The following is a 16,209-nucleotide window of genomic DNA, read 5'->3' on the forward strand; positions in this document are numbered from 1 at the left end:
TGTTGCAGGATGTTGTTAGGCTTGTCTGCCCTGATCAGGTTATTAAACTTTTTTCTGGCATTGCTCTGCAGTCTGGTGAGGAAGTTGGTAGTCAGTGCCAATGCAACCTAATTTGACATGACCCAAGTGCCCTTTTTTGGTAAGAACATAAGAAATAGGAGCAGGAGTAGGCCATTTGGCCCCTCAAGCCTGCCCCGCCATTCAATAAGGTTATGGCTAATTTTCCCCAGGCCTCAACTCCTCTTTCGTGCCAGCCCCTCTTGACCCTCAACTCCCCGATATTTCAAAATTCTATCTACCTCCTTTTTAAATATTTTCAGTGATCTATCCTCCACAACTCTCTGTGTTAGAGAATTCCAGACATTCGCTACCCTCTGAGAGAAGAAATTACTTTGCATCTCAGTTTTAAATGATTGTCCCCTTATTCTGTAACTATAGTTCGAGATTCCCCCTTTAGTGGAAACATTTTCTCAACATCTACCCTGTGAAGCCTCCTCAGAAACTTGTACATTTCAATAAGATCACCCCTCATTCTTCTAAACTCTAATGAATGAAGGCCTACCTGTTTGGCCGTTCTTGATAAGTCAAACCTTTCATCCCAGAGATCAGCCTAGTGAATCTCTTTTGAACTGCCTCCAATGCCAGTTTATCCTTTCTTAAATATGGGGACCAAAACTGTACACAGTACTCCAGGTGCGGCCTCACCATCACCCTGTACAGTTGTAACAAGGTTTCCCTATTTTTAAACTCCAACCCCCTAGCAATTCGGGCCAAAATTCCAATTGCCTTCTTAATTACTTGCTGCACCTGCATGCTAAATTTTTGTGTGTCATGCGCAAGAACACCCAGATCCCTCTGTGCTGCACTTCTTTGGAGTCTCTCTCCATTTAGATAGTAGTCTGCCTTTTGATTCTTCCTACCAAATTGCAAGACCTCACACTTTCCTATATTAAACTCTATCCACCAAGTTTTTGTCCACACGCTCAACCTGTCTGTATCCCCTTGCAGGTTCCTTATGTCCTCATCACAACATGCCCTCCCACCTAGTTTTGTATCGTCAGCAAATTTGAATACATTACACTCTGCCTCCTCCTCCAAGTCATTAATATAGATAATAAATAATTGAGGCCCTATGACTGATCCTTGTGGCACTCCACTAGTTACATCTTTCCAACCTGAGAAAGATCCATTAATCCCAACTCTCTGTCTTCTGTAGGTAGGTTTTCTGTCACAGCCACACAGTTTCCCATAGGTTGTGTTTCATCCAGAAGGGTTTGCAGATCAGACTCTGCAAAATCTCTTCTTTGTGCCTCCATGTTATACACTTGTCCCTTCATAGGCTGCGTCTTCCAGGTTGTTCTGTATTGGACATTTTTGTGAAGTGGCTCAAAAGTAATTGTGAGACATCCTTGCCTGATGCTCCCTGGACTATTTCTGTAATCTCCAGCCTGGAATAGATTTTTAAAGACTGAATTCTAATTCATATGCACCCCAGCAGATTCCTCCCATTTTACACGTGTTTTACGCAAATAATTTTCTCACAGAAAAGTAAATGAGCTGATCCTGGAAATTCTGGTGTAAATATTTTTCTTGTTCACATTTCAGGCTGACATAAAGTCCAGAGAATATATTCGGGGAAGGGTCAACACATCTTGAAGTTTGAGGAAATAGCGGTCTCAAGTTAATCTCACAAGGTAGGTCCGACTAGAAAACGTGATAAGTAGCCAGTAAGATTGAAACTGAAATCTGGTCCCAGAATGGACTGCAGTAATTGTATTAGGTAGGCAACTGAGGTAACCATGTGTAGTGCAGCAGAAAGCATTGGATTATGATGCAAGCAACAGAAAAAGTAGGATGAATTAGCACAATTAGTTCAAGTACTTAAGTTCTAAGCAACTCAGTCACAGCCAAAGAAAACATAGTTTAATCGGCTGTTTACACTATACATTTCACGTTAACGCAATTTTGTTTTCAAATCCTCACTTCATGCTAAGGAGGGTGAGAAGGCAGGAGATCAATAAAAGGGTGAGGGTAGGGGGATGGAGGTCATTCCATAAGATAATAAATAATTTGTACTTTAAAAAAAATTTAAATCATCCTGCAAGTTTTTTTTAAACATAAATAAAGCTAAGCAATTTAGGGCCTTGGGCAACAGAGTCAGCAGGTACAAGGAGGGATCAAAGTACTGTGGGCCAGAGTTAAAAGTTGGCTGAATCTGTGACAGGCAAGAGGTGACACCAAAATATTAAAAACTCCTATCATGGCACAACCTTTACACATAACAGGCACTGTGGGTATTATAACGGACACCAGTTGAAGCTCATTTAAAATAAAAGATTTTGATGGCGTATGCATTCCAAATACTGCATTTAGTACATAATCAATTATCTCTCAGATCAGGGGCTGTTTAAGAACTCATTAGAGAATTCTCTTGTATACTACAATTATACATTTTGTCTTCCCACACAATATAACATAATCATCAAAGTCAGATATTGTTTACAAACTCTGTTATTGGGGGAATTTGAGAAGACTGGGAACAGCAAAGATCCAAAGATTGATCACCGTGGAGCTCCTCTGGTCTCTGCATTCCCATGATGAGCAGTTGTAATTACCTGGTTAATTTCCCTTTCTAATTCAAGTATTACACAGTGGCATTTCTCTAAGCGCCTTGCAAAGAATTGTATCAAATAAAATCAAGTTTATTTCGCTATTGCCTAACATTATGATATCTTCAGAGAAGTCCACTTAATTTATATGTTATGACTGAGAGGTTTAGCTGGACTATATTGCTGCAGCCATTTCTTTAGCCTTTTGTCAAAATCAGAGTAAGGTTTACTAGCTTCAATTTGCACCTTCTAATTCATTTTTAACTCAGGGGATTCTCTTTGTCAACCAGACCTGGTGTTCCATCGTCTTCAATATCTCCATTCCTTTTATAGCTTCGCTTCCACTACTAAGCTAGTTAAGTTAGAAATTCTGTTAGAAGCACATAAAGTTATCTTCTGAACACTGATGAGAAATTATTTAAAAGTTCTACCCCCAACCGTGTCTAACACAAATCTTACCACTTTTTAAGTGCCTTTGCTCCCTAAGTCTGTGTTCATGATGTGTATACCTAGAATTTATTTTTGGCAGTTCGTATTACTGTCCTCTTCTCTCACCATTTTTTTTCCACTCTCATCAGCTTATATTTATTATGTTATTGCTTGTATTTATTTTCTTTTCCATATTTCTTTTAAATATTTTGTTTACGTTTAACCACTTTGAAAGAAATCTCTCCAAGGAAAAGGGAGACTTGCACAAGACAAGACTGCACCTACTCTGTTGCTCTCTCAACTACTTATACCAGCAGAAGTGCACTTACCTTGATTTGCCTGAGGAATTCCTGTAAGTATAGGCTAATGTTCATCAGGGAGCCTGTGACAGAGTGGTTCCTCATGCACATGAGCAGATCAACTGTTGCATTTTCTTACAGGACAACAGTGACTGCAATCCACTGTGCTTGCGATTTGTTATCAGGCATTTATGCTAGCTTAATATGAAGCGTTGTTTTGAGTTGTGTAGAATCTCTAATCGGTAAAGTTCACGCACAGTGCTTAACTGCTCATAGCACATATCTGTATGAGCTATTTTTATGAGGCATTAACCCACTTTAAATAAATGGGTTAATGCCTGTGTAAAGCATCCCACGCAGGAATATAGAATTATTACATTAAGCATTCATATATTGACTTCAATAATTGGAAAATTATCCTACAACCCAACTAGATGACCATTGTGTTTGGTTGCGTGTTTAGTGTTTATTCTACCTTCACTTTCAGTGAACTTCTACTTGGAATTTTATCATTTAATACATTCAGTAATTTTTTTGCATTTTTAAAATTTTCTTCAACCTTTTGATTGCTAACACAGACTGTAGCATAGCTATAAGAATAGGGAATTCGGACCGTTTAGATAGCTCTTTTAAAGAGCTGGCATGGACATGATGGGCCAAATAGCCTCCTCCTGTGCTATGATTCTATAAGACTGCATTGATTGCACAGAGAACATAAATAGATGACAGTGCAGCTTAAATTCTGGTTCTACTGTTGGAATCTAATATAGGCTAGTACTGATGGAAGGAACGTGTAATAAGAATATATTGAATTTCTTTGCATTTGAAGCATACAAATTGGGTTTCCTTCAGAGCTTATCAAATAAAAAATTCTTTGAATTATATTAAAGAATATTATACAGGAAAAGTTTGGAATGTGTTATCAATTGCATTCTCAAAATAAATTGAAAAGTTCTCATCTTTTATAGTTTATGGATATTGTACAGAATTGACTTTGTGCAGTACTCTAAAGGGTTATTAATGTACATTGATGTTATAATGTGATATGTGCATGCCAATCACCAGGCTGGCAGTCCTTACCATCGTTTGCCTTAAAGAACATTTCCTGAGGAAGTTCCCACTAAACATTGTTTTGATGTTCTTTTAAAAATCAATTATGCAGCTTTCCAAATTGGTTCAATGGATAAATGCATTATGTCATGCACTATTGAGTTATGCGGTGTTATGTTATCTCAGCCGGGAGCAGTTGACCTCAGCGTCCCTTGCCTAAGGAAGAGGAAAAATATCAGCCAGGGTTTCTGCTCCTGATGATTGTCCAATAACATCTGGTGAGTACAGAACTGGGGGTCACCTGTAAAGTTTCTTCCCCAAGAGTTGTATCAACTGGTGACATCAGTGTCACATATGATCACACATCACGCACTTGAAACAAACGCTTATGCGTGTGTTACTGAAGAGTGGTCAGGATGTTCCCATATATCAGAGATGTGGGAAATTTGTTTTACATCATCTATGAATATATTAAAAACAAGAGCCACTTGTCTACAAAGCTTTACTTCTTCCAGCCATGTTTTTGCCACATGTTCTCTATAATAGATTCCTGCATTATTTATTAGAGAAATTACCTGTTTAACCTCATTACAATGATTTAAGCCCTCCTGCCACCAGTGGTGGTGCAGTGCCTCACTTCTGCATCTCCAACGCCTCAGCTTGTACGCAGAGGCCCTCCAATGCTTCAACAAACTCTACCTGCCTGCTTAATTCCAATTTAACTTTGCTACTTACCTCTAAATTTAAAATAAACAAACCAAACGAATATATAAAAATAGGAACAGAACACGTTAAAATAGGAGACTAAAATACATCTTTGTTCCCCAGTCCAATTTTCCCCAACCCTGCTTCATCTGCTCTCAAGCCCCTTTGTGCAAGACAGCGATCATCTAGAGTTATAATAATTTGATGTTGTATGCATACTGATTACCTCCTGTTACAGTAAGTTCAAATCAACTCCTTCCTTTGTCCTCCAATTCCATTAAACTGTATGAAAAAGTTTTTCAGTGTACTTTTGAGGTTTACATTTTTCTTCTTTATTGTTTCAAAGGGATTTGGCAAGGCCAACATTGATTACCCATCCCAAATTGCCCTTGAACTGAGTGACTTGCTAGCCCATTTAGGGGACAGTTTTACTTTTGATCTGGAGTCAAATGTAGACCAGACCAGGTAAGAATAGCAGATTTCCTTCCCCAAAGGGCATTAGTGAGCCAGATGGGTTTTTACAACAATCGATGACAGCTATCATGGTCATCATTACTGAGAATAGCTTTATATTCCGGATTTATTAACTGAACCCAAATTTCATCAGCTGATGTGGTGGGATTTAAACCTGTGTCCTTACAGCATTAGCCTTGGCTTTTGGATTACTAGTCCAGTAACATTATTATTACATCGCCATCTCCCTATTGCTTGAAAATATTTAAACTTTGCAATTAATTCTATTTAATTAATTCTATTCAATTGTATTAAAAAAAACTACTTTAATCTAATCCTGATCCAGCAGAAGAAAAACATATTGCTATATTAAGTAAATAAATAAGAGCTTGGAGATTGCAAATGAGAAAGGGGCTACCACTCTGATGGCACTTGGGTTGTCAGCATTTTGAAATTTAGTAGTAAGTGCTATGATCTCAGACAAAACCAATAACATGTCTTAAAAAAAAGTGAGATCCAAAATCTGTTATTTACCAAAGGAATGAAGCCACAAGATTCTATGGTTTAAACAGAAGCATTTTTACTATACAAGAGCCAAACAAAACAAACACTAAATAATATCTGAGATAACCACTTATATACTAAAACTCAGAATGAAGCTAAGTTAAACATGAATTAACAGGCAAATTGCGGTCAATCATAAACTAGAAATTACACATTAAATGACAGATACAACTAAGACAAGTCTTACAAATTGGCTTAGCAGTCCATTCAGCATATGGATCACCAATTTCAGTCACAAAGTGCTTCAAAACTTGCTGTCTTCCTCACGAAGAATTTCAGCTCCTCTCCTTCTAGGATTTAACCTGATACCCCAGTCGACAGCAGCGCACAATTAAGCTGAGTTCCATGTGCACAGTCTTCACCAAAAATGCCACAAGTCTGCAGAAGCTCCTCAACTCAGTCTGATTGGCGTAGATCCACCAATGTTGTCTTAAAGTAATAGACACGACAGCAACAACTATGTATTTGCTTAATCTCAGCTTCTGGATCCTTTCTCTGTCTTCTTCAGCCTGCCTAACTCATCAACTTTAGCTAGCCACTAGTCACCAGCTTCTACTGAGCTTGGATTGATCCGAATCCTTGTATATTCTTTCAAACAGGTTCAGTTTCCCTAGAAATTTTGGTTTCCAATCGCAGTTTCAGTTTTCGTTTCCTTAGAAACGGGAGAGTCCGTTTCCTTTCTCTGTGTTCCTTTTCACTTGAAGTCCATCTCAAAAAAAAATTCAAGATTTGAAACCACAGATTCCAACACATAAGGATTACGATAATGTTAACAAGACTAAAATCTGACTTTGCAGTTTTGTAGGCTGGGAGCCTGTGTTAACATACATAATATTAAAGCTTGTGCCAGCCTGTAGGTATCAATAATATAGAAGGATTGATTATGGATTTGAAGGTAGTGAATATTTATGACAGAAAAAAATCATTTGCCCAACATAATGAAATGTTATTTAAATATTAATGTCATAATATCTGTTGTCTCAGTCAATATTGGAAACTGTCAGAAACAGTGGTAGTTAAAATTACAGTTTAGTTGAAGGGAGCACCAAACTGCCCTATAAGCTTACTGGCAGCTTCTGATGCATAGTTCCACTGCCATTGACTCAGTTGTTTGAAGGATAATTGTATAATTTTACAAATAATTTGAAATCAACTATCAGAATTTTTGTAGCAACTGAATGTTGGGTTAAATTTTTACGACACATGTACCTCCCCAAAATAGAAGATTTTGGCAGTAGAACTACAGAACATGAATGTTGTAGCTCTTAATACTATTTTGACCCACCCTCATGTACACACCAGCAGTGTCTGGCCATCAGATGTGCATGTATAGCTGCTCACCATTTCTATATTCTTTCCATGAGTTTTTAAAACCAAGAAACTTTGACGAAGGAACAAGATCTACCAGAGTTGCAAAGAGCAAGTCTGGAGAGTTATAATATCGGTTGTATAGAGATGGAAAAGCAGCAGGTTAGAATCAAAGAGAGATTATCTGTCAACAACAATTTTTTTCTTGTATCCTGAATGAGATGTACAGACAGTTATCCAGTCCTTGGATAGACTTGACATTCTCAGGAAATTAACTGTCCTTGAGGGCAAAGGACATGTTTGACACCAAAGGGAAAATCAAGCTTCCTTGAAGCATCTTTATACCACTATTGTTATTACTTTTTCAAAGATGGGGTTTGAAATTACATTGCTGTCTTTACACCCCTGAAAGTGTAGCATTGTGGAACTTCCACCCTATGCCTTGTTTCTGGCATGACCACATCCCAGGCTTAGGATTGCTTAAGTATTAGGGTGGAGACCCATACTTATACCAGTGTTCCAAGGGCACTCAAAGATTTGCCTTGAATACGATGTGGCTCCTTGCCTCTCTGCTGAGAGTGAAACAAATGTGGCCAGAGGTCCTGTCTCCTCATTCACCTTTTAGCTGCTGCTTCCTTGTCAACAGAACCAAAAAGGAGATAACAAGGGATTTTTTTATGCAATGTATTATGATCTTTGAATTACTACCTGAAAGGGTGGTGAAGGCAGATTCAATATTATCTGTCAAAAGGGAATTGGATAAATATTTGAAAAGGCAAAATTTTCAGAGCTACAGTGAGAAAGCAGGAGGTTGGGACTAATGAGATAGTTCATCCACAGCTAGCACAGGTACAATGGGCCGATTGGCCCCCTTGTGTGCTGAATGATTCTATGATCAAATCACAATTGAACACTTTGGATTCTTAGTGGGACCCACAATGGGACACATCCCTCCTTCATCCAGATCACATCGATAAAATGTCTGGCTGGATTTTGAGGGGAACCTAGGATCCTCCCCAGACATGCCTCCAGAACTGATGTTAGAAGAGAAGGAGTGGGCCAAGGAAGCATCTCTGCCCTCCACTGGAACCTGCCACGCAACCCAAGAAAGGGAGAAAACCCAACAGATTCTACACCAATTTACAACCCCTCTGCTCCTGGGATGCCTCATCTCCGTCCCAGAAGGAGTAGAAGTTAGAATCACCTCACTAAATTTCAGGGGTGCAACCTTGCTAGTCAAGAGTGCAAGTTAAAGAGTAAGTGCTGTGGCATGACAGCCCTAAATTCTTGCTTTCGCCCTCTCTAGCTCACACTCTCTAACACACGCTCACATGGATCACTCTCTTTGTGGGGAATCAATTGTAATTTATTAACATTGGATCCTAACACTTTACTAACCCATTCAAATCTGTTTAATCACTGAATCATAAACCACTACCCTGTGAGGAAAGAGGGAGAGTGCATCAGAAACTTAGTGCAAATGAGACTGGAATATCAGGCCTTTGTACTGATTAGAAGTAGGGGAGAGGAGACCATAATAAGAAAACTTTACATCCAGATAGCCTATTGACTGTAGTACCCGGCTAACATTAACGTTTCTTGGCTCAGACATTTCCTCCCAGTGCACTATGCTAATTTCCATTTAAAGAAGCAGAGCTGTTCCTGGATGCACTTAAAACCATCCCTATTAACTCAGCTCGGCATGGAAAATCAGAAATGTCAGGACTCCATGGGCAGAAAACATATTCCTCAATTTTATTTGTGAATTATACAGATGTAGGAGTACTTTGTACTGAAAGTACTCCCCCTAGGCTTTCCTTATCCTTTAATTTTTAGTATACAGCGCATTTTCTTTATTATGTTTTTTGCAGCCACAAACCAGAAATCCATTTCAATCCATCATTATTGTGTTTAAGCAATAAATAGGAATACTGAGAGCACTGTTCACAGCTTTTCAGTCTCATCCCTTATGATTACAGAAGTATTGCTTTCTAAAAATTTGCTGAATGCACAAAACAACACAATGCTTGATTCTTCAGAGAGCAATATTTCAGAACGTAATAAAGATACAAAATTCCAATTTGGCACATTTCTGTTTATGTGCATGCTCCATTCGCTACACCGGCTTTTAAAGCAAACCTGAGATGAATGCACTAGATCTCGTTAATATTCTGGTGGAAATGACATTGAAGTGATCCATAAATACTGCATAGCAGACACAAGGTTTAGTGTGTGATGAAATACAGCTTAAGATAAGTGCAATATTCAAAGCTTACACTTAAATGTTTTACAGCAACTATGTCAGAGTAGTGTGTTCTCACTTGTTAGTTTTATTGCACTGAAAATTTACAATTATGCTTAATCATATGAGCCGATCTGCTAGTGCTTTCACTGATGATTATGGGTACTCATGCATTGGGACCAGACAACCTCATTATTATTTTATAATGTAAAATCACGTTTAACCAAGAGGTGGCACCCATCTAGAGAATGGTTAGGAAAATAGGATTCAGATTTGTGAGGTTATTGGTGTCAAGCTATCGACTGAAGAATGTGATAATATTGTTGTATGTTCTGAAGAAGACTAGGCTTTTTTCATTCGGCGAAAGGGAATAATCCTGAGCGGTAGCCCGTTCAAAGTTAAAAGGAAAAGCCTCAAATGCTTAAAAGCGAGAGGGTGAAATAAACCAGAAAATGATGGAAACTCACACTAGGGCAATCAATCAGTTCCTGAAAGAGAAAAGATAGGTTAGAATTAGATCCTGCTGAAGGGCCTACTGAAATATTAACCTGTTTTCTGAAGTTTTTCTTTGCTGATGAACCAATTATGCATTTCTTTTATCACTTCAGAACTTTATGCCATTCTTTGAAAGCAATGAAAAATACACGAACTGTGCATTTTTTGTTCACAACACTACCCCTTATTACACATGAAAATACAATTACCAGATGTATCTTTGACGTTCACTTAAATGAATTGTCAAATAAATTGAAGGTGTCTCTTAACAGGAGAGCATTCCAGAGCAGCTCCGGTAGAGTGTGACGGGAGGAAGATTGCAAATTAAAAGCACTAAGGGAACCACTCTGCAACCTGGAGAATGTTAACTGTGTTGCAGGCACTCTGGGGCACATGAAGGAGGTTCCCCACAGTTAAGGTAACTGGAGCAGTGCAGCAAAAAGGGAGACACCACCCAACAGTCTCCAAGTGAATCTCCAACAGAGCTATTAAAAAAAAAGTCAAAGCAACATATAGAACCATAGAATAGTTATAACACAGAAGAAAGCATTTGACCCATATTAGTAAGATTATCATTCCCTTATATAGAATGGAGGAATAGAATAAGAGCTGCATGTAGTTAATTTTCTTTGATACACTTGCGATGCTCTTTGGGCCATCGTGTCTTAACATTTTAAAATGACAGGGGAAGAAATAATTTGCTGGACACTTTTCAAAAAAGACAATGAATCCTAAAATTTTCCTTTCTGTTGTCACTGGCGGATTGAGGGGGCTGAGATTCAGGTTTCCAGTCCTGATCAGAGCCTGATATTGAAAAGTGGCCACGTTCAAGTATTGGGTGGAGGATAGAATCACTGTATAATGAGAGGAAAATGTGAGATGATCTCATTGAATGTAAAATTCTTCAAGGGCTTGGCCGGATAAATGCTGAGAGGCTACTTTCCTGGCTGGAGAGTGGAGAACTCGGCAGTCACAGCCTCAGAATAAGGGGTTGGGCATACAGGATTGAGCTGAGGAAAAACTCTTCACTCACAGAGGGTTGACTCTGAGGAACTCTCTACCCCAGAGGGCTGTGAACGCTCAATCATTGAGCATATTCACTACTGAGGTTGATAGATTTTTGGGCACTAACAGAATCAAGGGATATGAGAATAAGATGGGAAAGTGTGCTTGAGGTAGAAGTTCAGTCATGATCTTAGACTCGACGGGTATAAGACGTACTCCTCCTATTTCCCATGTTCTAATGTTGTGTTCACTCCATGCAGGAATCACGGCAGTCCCCAGTGTTCCTTGCAACTAGCCCCTGACTGGCAACTGTCCTGGTTTATGTTTCCCACTAGTCCTCCAGAGTTCTTTTGGGAAACAAAACAGGAATCCTATTTAGAATTGCAGTTAATTCATAGTAATAAGGGGAAAAAAATAGTTTAAAACAATACAGTTCTGATTCTAAAAGTCAGATCAGAGAGGTGTTAGAATGAAACTATTACATATTTAAGCATTTACCATTAATATATCCTGAATAACTTCATTAACATTTTCAAATTTTGAGGCATGGTAGGGACACTGAACGGGCATGAAAGCTGCAGAATTAGATTGGTGCTCCTGACAGCATTGCAGAGAGAATGCAGGAAAACAAGGGCAGCAGAGTGTCCTCTGATCATCATCTGTCACCGACTGCAAAGGATATTGGCTGAACCAAACATAATCTAGAGTTTGGTACCATAAGGACTTGGTTAAATTTTTAAAAAATAATAAAACTTTTAAAATTAGAGCTTATTGTCTTTACCTAAATGTGCTCAATTACGACCACAGTATAGGACAGAGGCCAAAATGTAGATTTTATTAATTAACTTTTTTTTAAATTCTGCTTACCAATGCCATCTAATCAGTAAGAGAGGTCCTAAGGTGTTAGGAGAGTTTGGAAGAGGGGAACAGAGCTGCTCTGGTAATGAACTCAACTTGTATTGAACTATCGCCGTGCTTTAAGAAAGGTTCTAATTAACTTTCACTTTTGTTCTCTTATCCCCATCCAACTTAAAAAAAATACTCTGAGTTTCTTCAGTGGCTCAGTTGGGAATTTTGTTGCTTAATCTAGGTTGATGCCACACAAATCAAGAAGGACCCTGGTCTGTGCTGAGTTAGCTGATCTCCTCTCGCTGCTACAAGTGGTCCTGGCACCTCTGAGATAGGGAGAGGAAAAAAATCAGTTATAGGTCCTGACTGCACATCAGTAATGTCTGTGAGAATGCAGGGGTTCATTTTAACATTGCGCAATGGTGTAAATGGGCAATATTGAATTGTATACACCATGCCCGATTTTGCTGTACATTCAAGACTTGGAAGGGGATATTGGGCAGACTATAATGGGCAGCCAATTCAATAATGCCATTGCTTAGATGAAAGTTACTCCCATTGTGGACGTTGGATGAGGTGAGAGCCAGGCTTGGCCTCAGTTGAACAGCCTGCAGACACTCAAGATTTGGGCTTACACGTAAAGGCAGCAGTGGTGGGGGATATCAGAGGATAGGTGCCAGCCATTGAAAGATAAACCAGCAAGAGTCATCACCATTGAAAGAGGATGGGTAATTGTAGGAAATTGTCCATTGATTAAAATTGTCCCTATCTTTTAATGATGGCTTTTCTTTGCCGCTAAAGAAGATCAGTGTGTCATTTTCGGTATTTTGATGTGTGCCGATATAATTTATACCATCGTGTTTTGCATTTGGAAACAAATGAAGTTTGCCAAACACTGTTGCATGAAGACAATTCCCTTCAAAAAATTCTCTGACTTTATTAGTACACAGATCTATTCAAAAACGTTTGCAGAATTTTCCTGCAAGATGAGCTTTTGCTTGTCTCTTCTGTAATAGACAGAAACGGTAATTGTCATTTACCTCTGCAGACGTTTCTCACAGGGATTCATCACAATGCCGTTCTTTCTCTCAGGCACTCACTGTGATTCTGACATTTCAAACTGAGACTTGCCATTGTTAAGATTTCAGGAATTTGTTTGCAGGCCTCATTATTGCAGGATTCACTAAGACTTGTTTAAAGTGCAGCTTTGTTCTGACAGTTTTGTTTGCTATTGTTGGAGTGGATGTCAGTACTGTCATAACTGCCACAGATTTACCACATTGCCAAAGTATCAAACTCTGGAAAGTACAAAGGGAGTGACAGCCGTGATCACTAATAACACATGTAAGAAATGTTAATGTCAAATGTGGTAATCCTGCTGAAGCTTATTCAGCTCATTATTTAACAGTATATTCTGGAATATCCAGTGTAAGTCCATTTTAAATGCAAAGTCACCACCAAATCCCTACTTTGTTGCGATATTTATGTGACTTATGTGACTTTTTTAGTGAGAGAAACCACATGGAGTTATCAGGAGTAGACTATATAAAACAAATATAAGTTGTTGTTGAATTATATAGATAAACAATTAACAGATAACGTATTCTCTGTTAATTGTATGTTAATTATATTAAGATACACAGGTGAAGGTCATTGTTTAATAAAGTATCTAGAACACTCCTCAGGAACATTATTGTAACTCAATTTAGTAAGTTTCCTTTATAGTTTTGTCTTTTTGTTACAATGCCCCTTTAAGGGGCTGTTAATGTATTCATTAGTTTATTTGTTGATTAGTTTATTTTGCTGATAATTAAAAGAACATATAAAGAGGGACACTGGGTAATAGGCAGAAGGCAGACATTTGTAAGGCTGTATTCTGTAAATCAACTGATTATCAAGAAAAGGATTTGTGTCTAGTTCCATACTTCACCATCTGGATCCAATTAACATCCTTCCTCATCTTTGGACTCGAACGCAAGTTCTGCCGAAGGGTCATGAGGACTCGAAACATCAACTCTTTTCTTCTCCGCTGATGCTGCCAGACCTGCTGAGTCTTTCCAGGTAATTCTGTTTTTGTTTTGGATTTTCAGCATCCGCAGTTTTTTTGTTTTTATCTTCCTCATCTATTCTTTCTTCACCTGAAATTGTGCAGTTAACAGTCAAGCTTGCACATGAACATTTGGATAAGGACCTAGAAACTGGCTGTTCTGCATGAGTGCTGTTTGGAGGGCATCACAGCCAACCTTAATCCTGCCCTCCTCTGTTATTCACATGCACTTTCCAAGAAGAATTAATGAATAGTGTACAGTGTGGGCCATGACTGTCGTTTCCATGTATTAGGCCAATTACAGACTACCAATTTAGTTAAATTAGCTAAACTAGCACAGATGTGAGATCCAGCCTGAGTGTATGGCTCAGTTCAGCATTTGTTAGTCATTCTACCAACCATTGAGTAAACTGATACACTATCAGGTGATTAACATATTTGCTTGTGTTCTTCACTGTTTTTCCAGTGCAGAGTACTTGCTCCCAAAAGTCTGCCAGCACTACCTCCAGGAGAAAGTAAGGACATTCCAGAGAAACATAACCATCAGTAGCGAAATCTCATGGTTTTTACATAAACGAGCCAGCTGGGCTCAGAATCCACCCGGGTGAGGAGTTGTAGTTTGTGATTCTATTTCTGATCAGGACTTCAAAGCTAGGGAACTCCTCACCTACCTCAATATTAATGGTATCCTACAATCAACAGGAATTCAGAACCAAGCCTGGCCCCAACTAGCCAATATTTTTTGATTTATTTTGTATCCCTCATTTTATTTTTAGTACAATTTGGTGATATTTTCAGAGTTACATGTTTTAATACACTAAATTGATGTATATTTTTAATAAGATCACCCTGTGTGTATATCTGAATGTGGGTGGATACTCAAGGCTGCTACTTTTCAATGTGCCAAATGGATTGCTGTATTAACGGCTTAAAACAAGGGAAATAACTTTGGAAATGACTCTAGTAAGGAGGGAATGGGGAAGAGCTGGGAATGGGATCATAACTAGATAGTTGCAGTTAATTACAAACATATAGGCTCCTCGAGCCTGCTCCAGCATTTGATAAGATCAATGCTGATTTGATTGTGGCTTCAACTCTACTCTCCTGTCTACTCCCTAGAACCTTTGATTCCCTTGCCAATCAGGAGTCTTATCTAACTCAGTTTTAAAAATTTTTGATGACCCTCCCTCCACTGCTCTCAGGGAAGAAAATTCCGCAGACTAACGATCCTCTGAGAGAAAAACTTTCTCCTCATCTCAGGTCCTTTTTTTAAACCATCTCCCCAGGCTCTAGTCTCTCTCACAAGGAGAAACATCCTCTCTACAACCTGTCAAGGCCCCTCAGAATCTTATATGTTTCAATAAGGTCACCTCTCATTCTTCTAAACTCTAATGGATACGACCCCAACCTTTCCTCATAAGATAGTCCCTTCATCCCAGGAATCAGTCAAGTGAAGCTTCTCTGAATTGCTTCTAATGCAGTGATATCCTTTCTTAAGTAAGGAGACCAAAACTGCACACACTACTCCAGATGTGGTCTCACCAACGCCCTGTACAACTGTAGCAACACTTGCCCATTTTTATATTCAATTTCTCTTGCAATAAACAACAACATTCCATTTGCCTTCCTAATCACTTGCTGTACCTGCATTCTAACTTTTTGTGATTCATGCACCAAGAAACCCAGATCCCTCTGTATCAGAGTTCTGCAATCTCTCTCCATTTAAATAATATACTGCTTTTCATCCTACCAAAGTGGACAAGTTCACATTTTACCACATTAAACTCCATCTGCCAAATTTTAGCCCACTCACTTAACCTGCCTATATCCCTTTGCAGGCTCCCTATGTCCTCTCCACAACTTACTCTCCTACCTATCAGCATTGGCATAGACACAATAGTCTGAATGGCCTCGTGCTGAAATTTCAATGATTCTGAAATGCTCAACTTTCTGAAAATTTGTGTAGGTAAGACAGGTAGATCAACATCTCTGAAATTGAGGACATGTGATCACAAACATAAAATAAAGAGGCTCTCGCCTGTATTAAAAAAGGGCTGAGAGAAATTTAATATGTTGGGCATTAAAGAATAGAACAGTAACAGCATCAGTTGGAAAATTTGCCCCCAAAGTCTCTACTTTTCTATGTGGAAGCAT

At 38.7% G+C, this 16,209-nt stretch overlaps 1 protein-coding gene across 4 annotated transcripts in view; it reads left to right on the forward strand.

Moving 5' to 3' along the window:
• LOC121293544 (endonuclease V-like) overlaps positions 1 to 15,465 on the forward strand; it is a 76,060-nt gene extending 60,595 nt beyond the window's left edge. For 2 of the 4 annotated variants that reach the window (XM_041216569.1, XM_041216570.1), the window contains exons 8-9: positions 1,606 to 1,694; positions 14,522 to 15,465. In XM_041216569.1, coding sequence (XP_041072503.1) covers positions 1,606 to 1,656 — 51 coding nt within the window. In that variant the 3' untranslated portion in view covers positions 1,657 to 1,694; positions 14,522 to 15,465. Of the gene's footprint in view, positions 1 to 1,605; positions 1,695 to 3,273; positions 3,391 to 4,499; positions 4,666 to 14,521 lie in introns of those variants that run through there. The other 2 variants (XR_005946550.1, XR_005946551.1) reach the window with 2 other exon arrangements.
• The last annotated feature ends 744 nt before the right edge of the window (positions 15,466 to 16,209 follow it).

This window comes from Carcharodon carcharias, chromosome 22 (assembly GCF_017639515.1).
Source record: "Carcharodon carcharias isolate sCarCar2 chromosome 22, sCarCar2.pri, whole genome shotgun sequence".
NCBI classification, from domain to species: Eukaryota; Metazoa; Chordata; class Chondrichthyes; order Lamniformes; family Lamnidae; genus Carcharodon; species Carcharodon carcharias.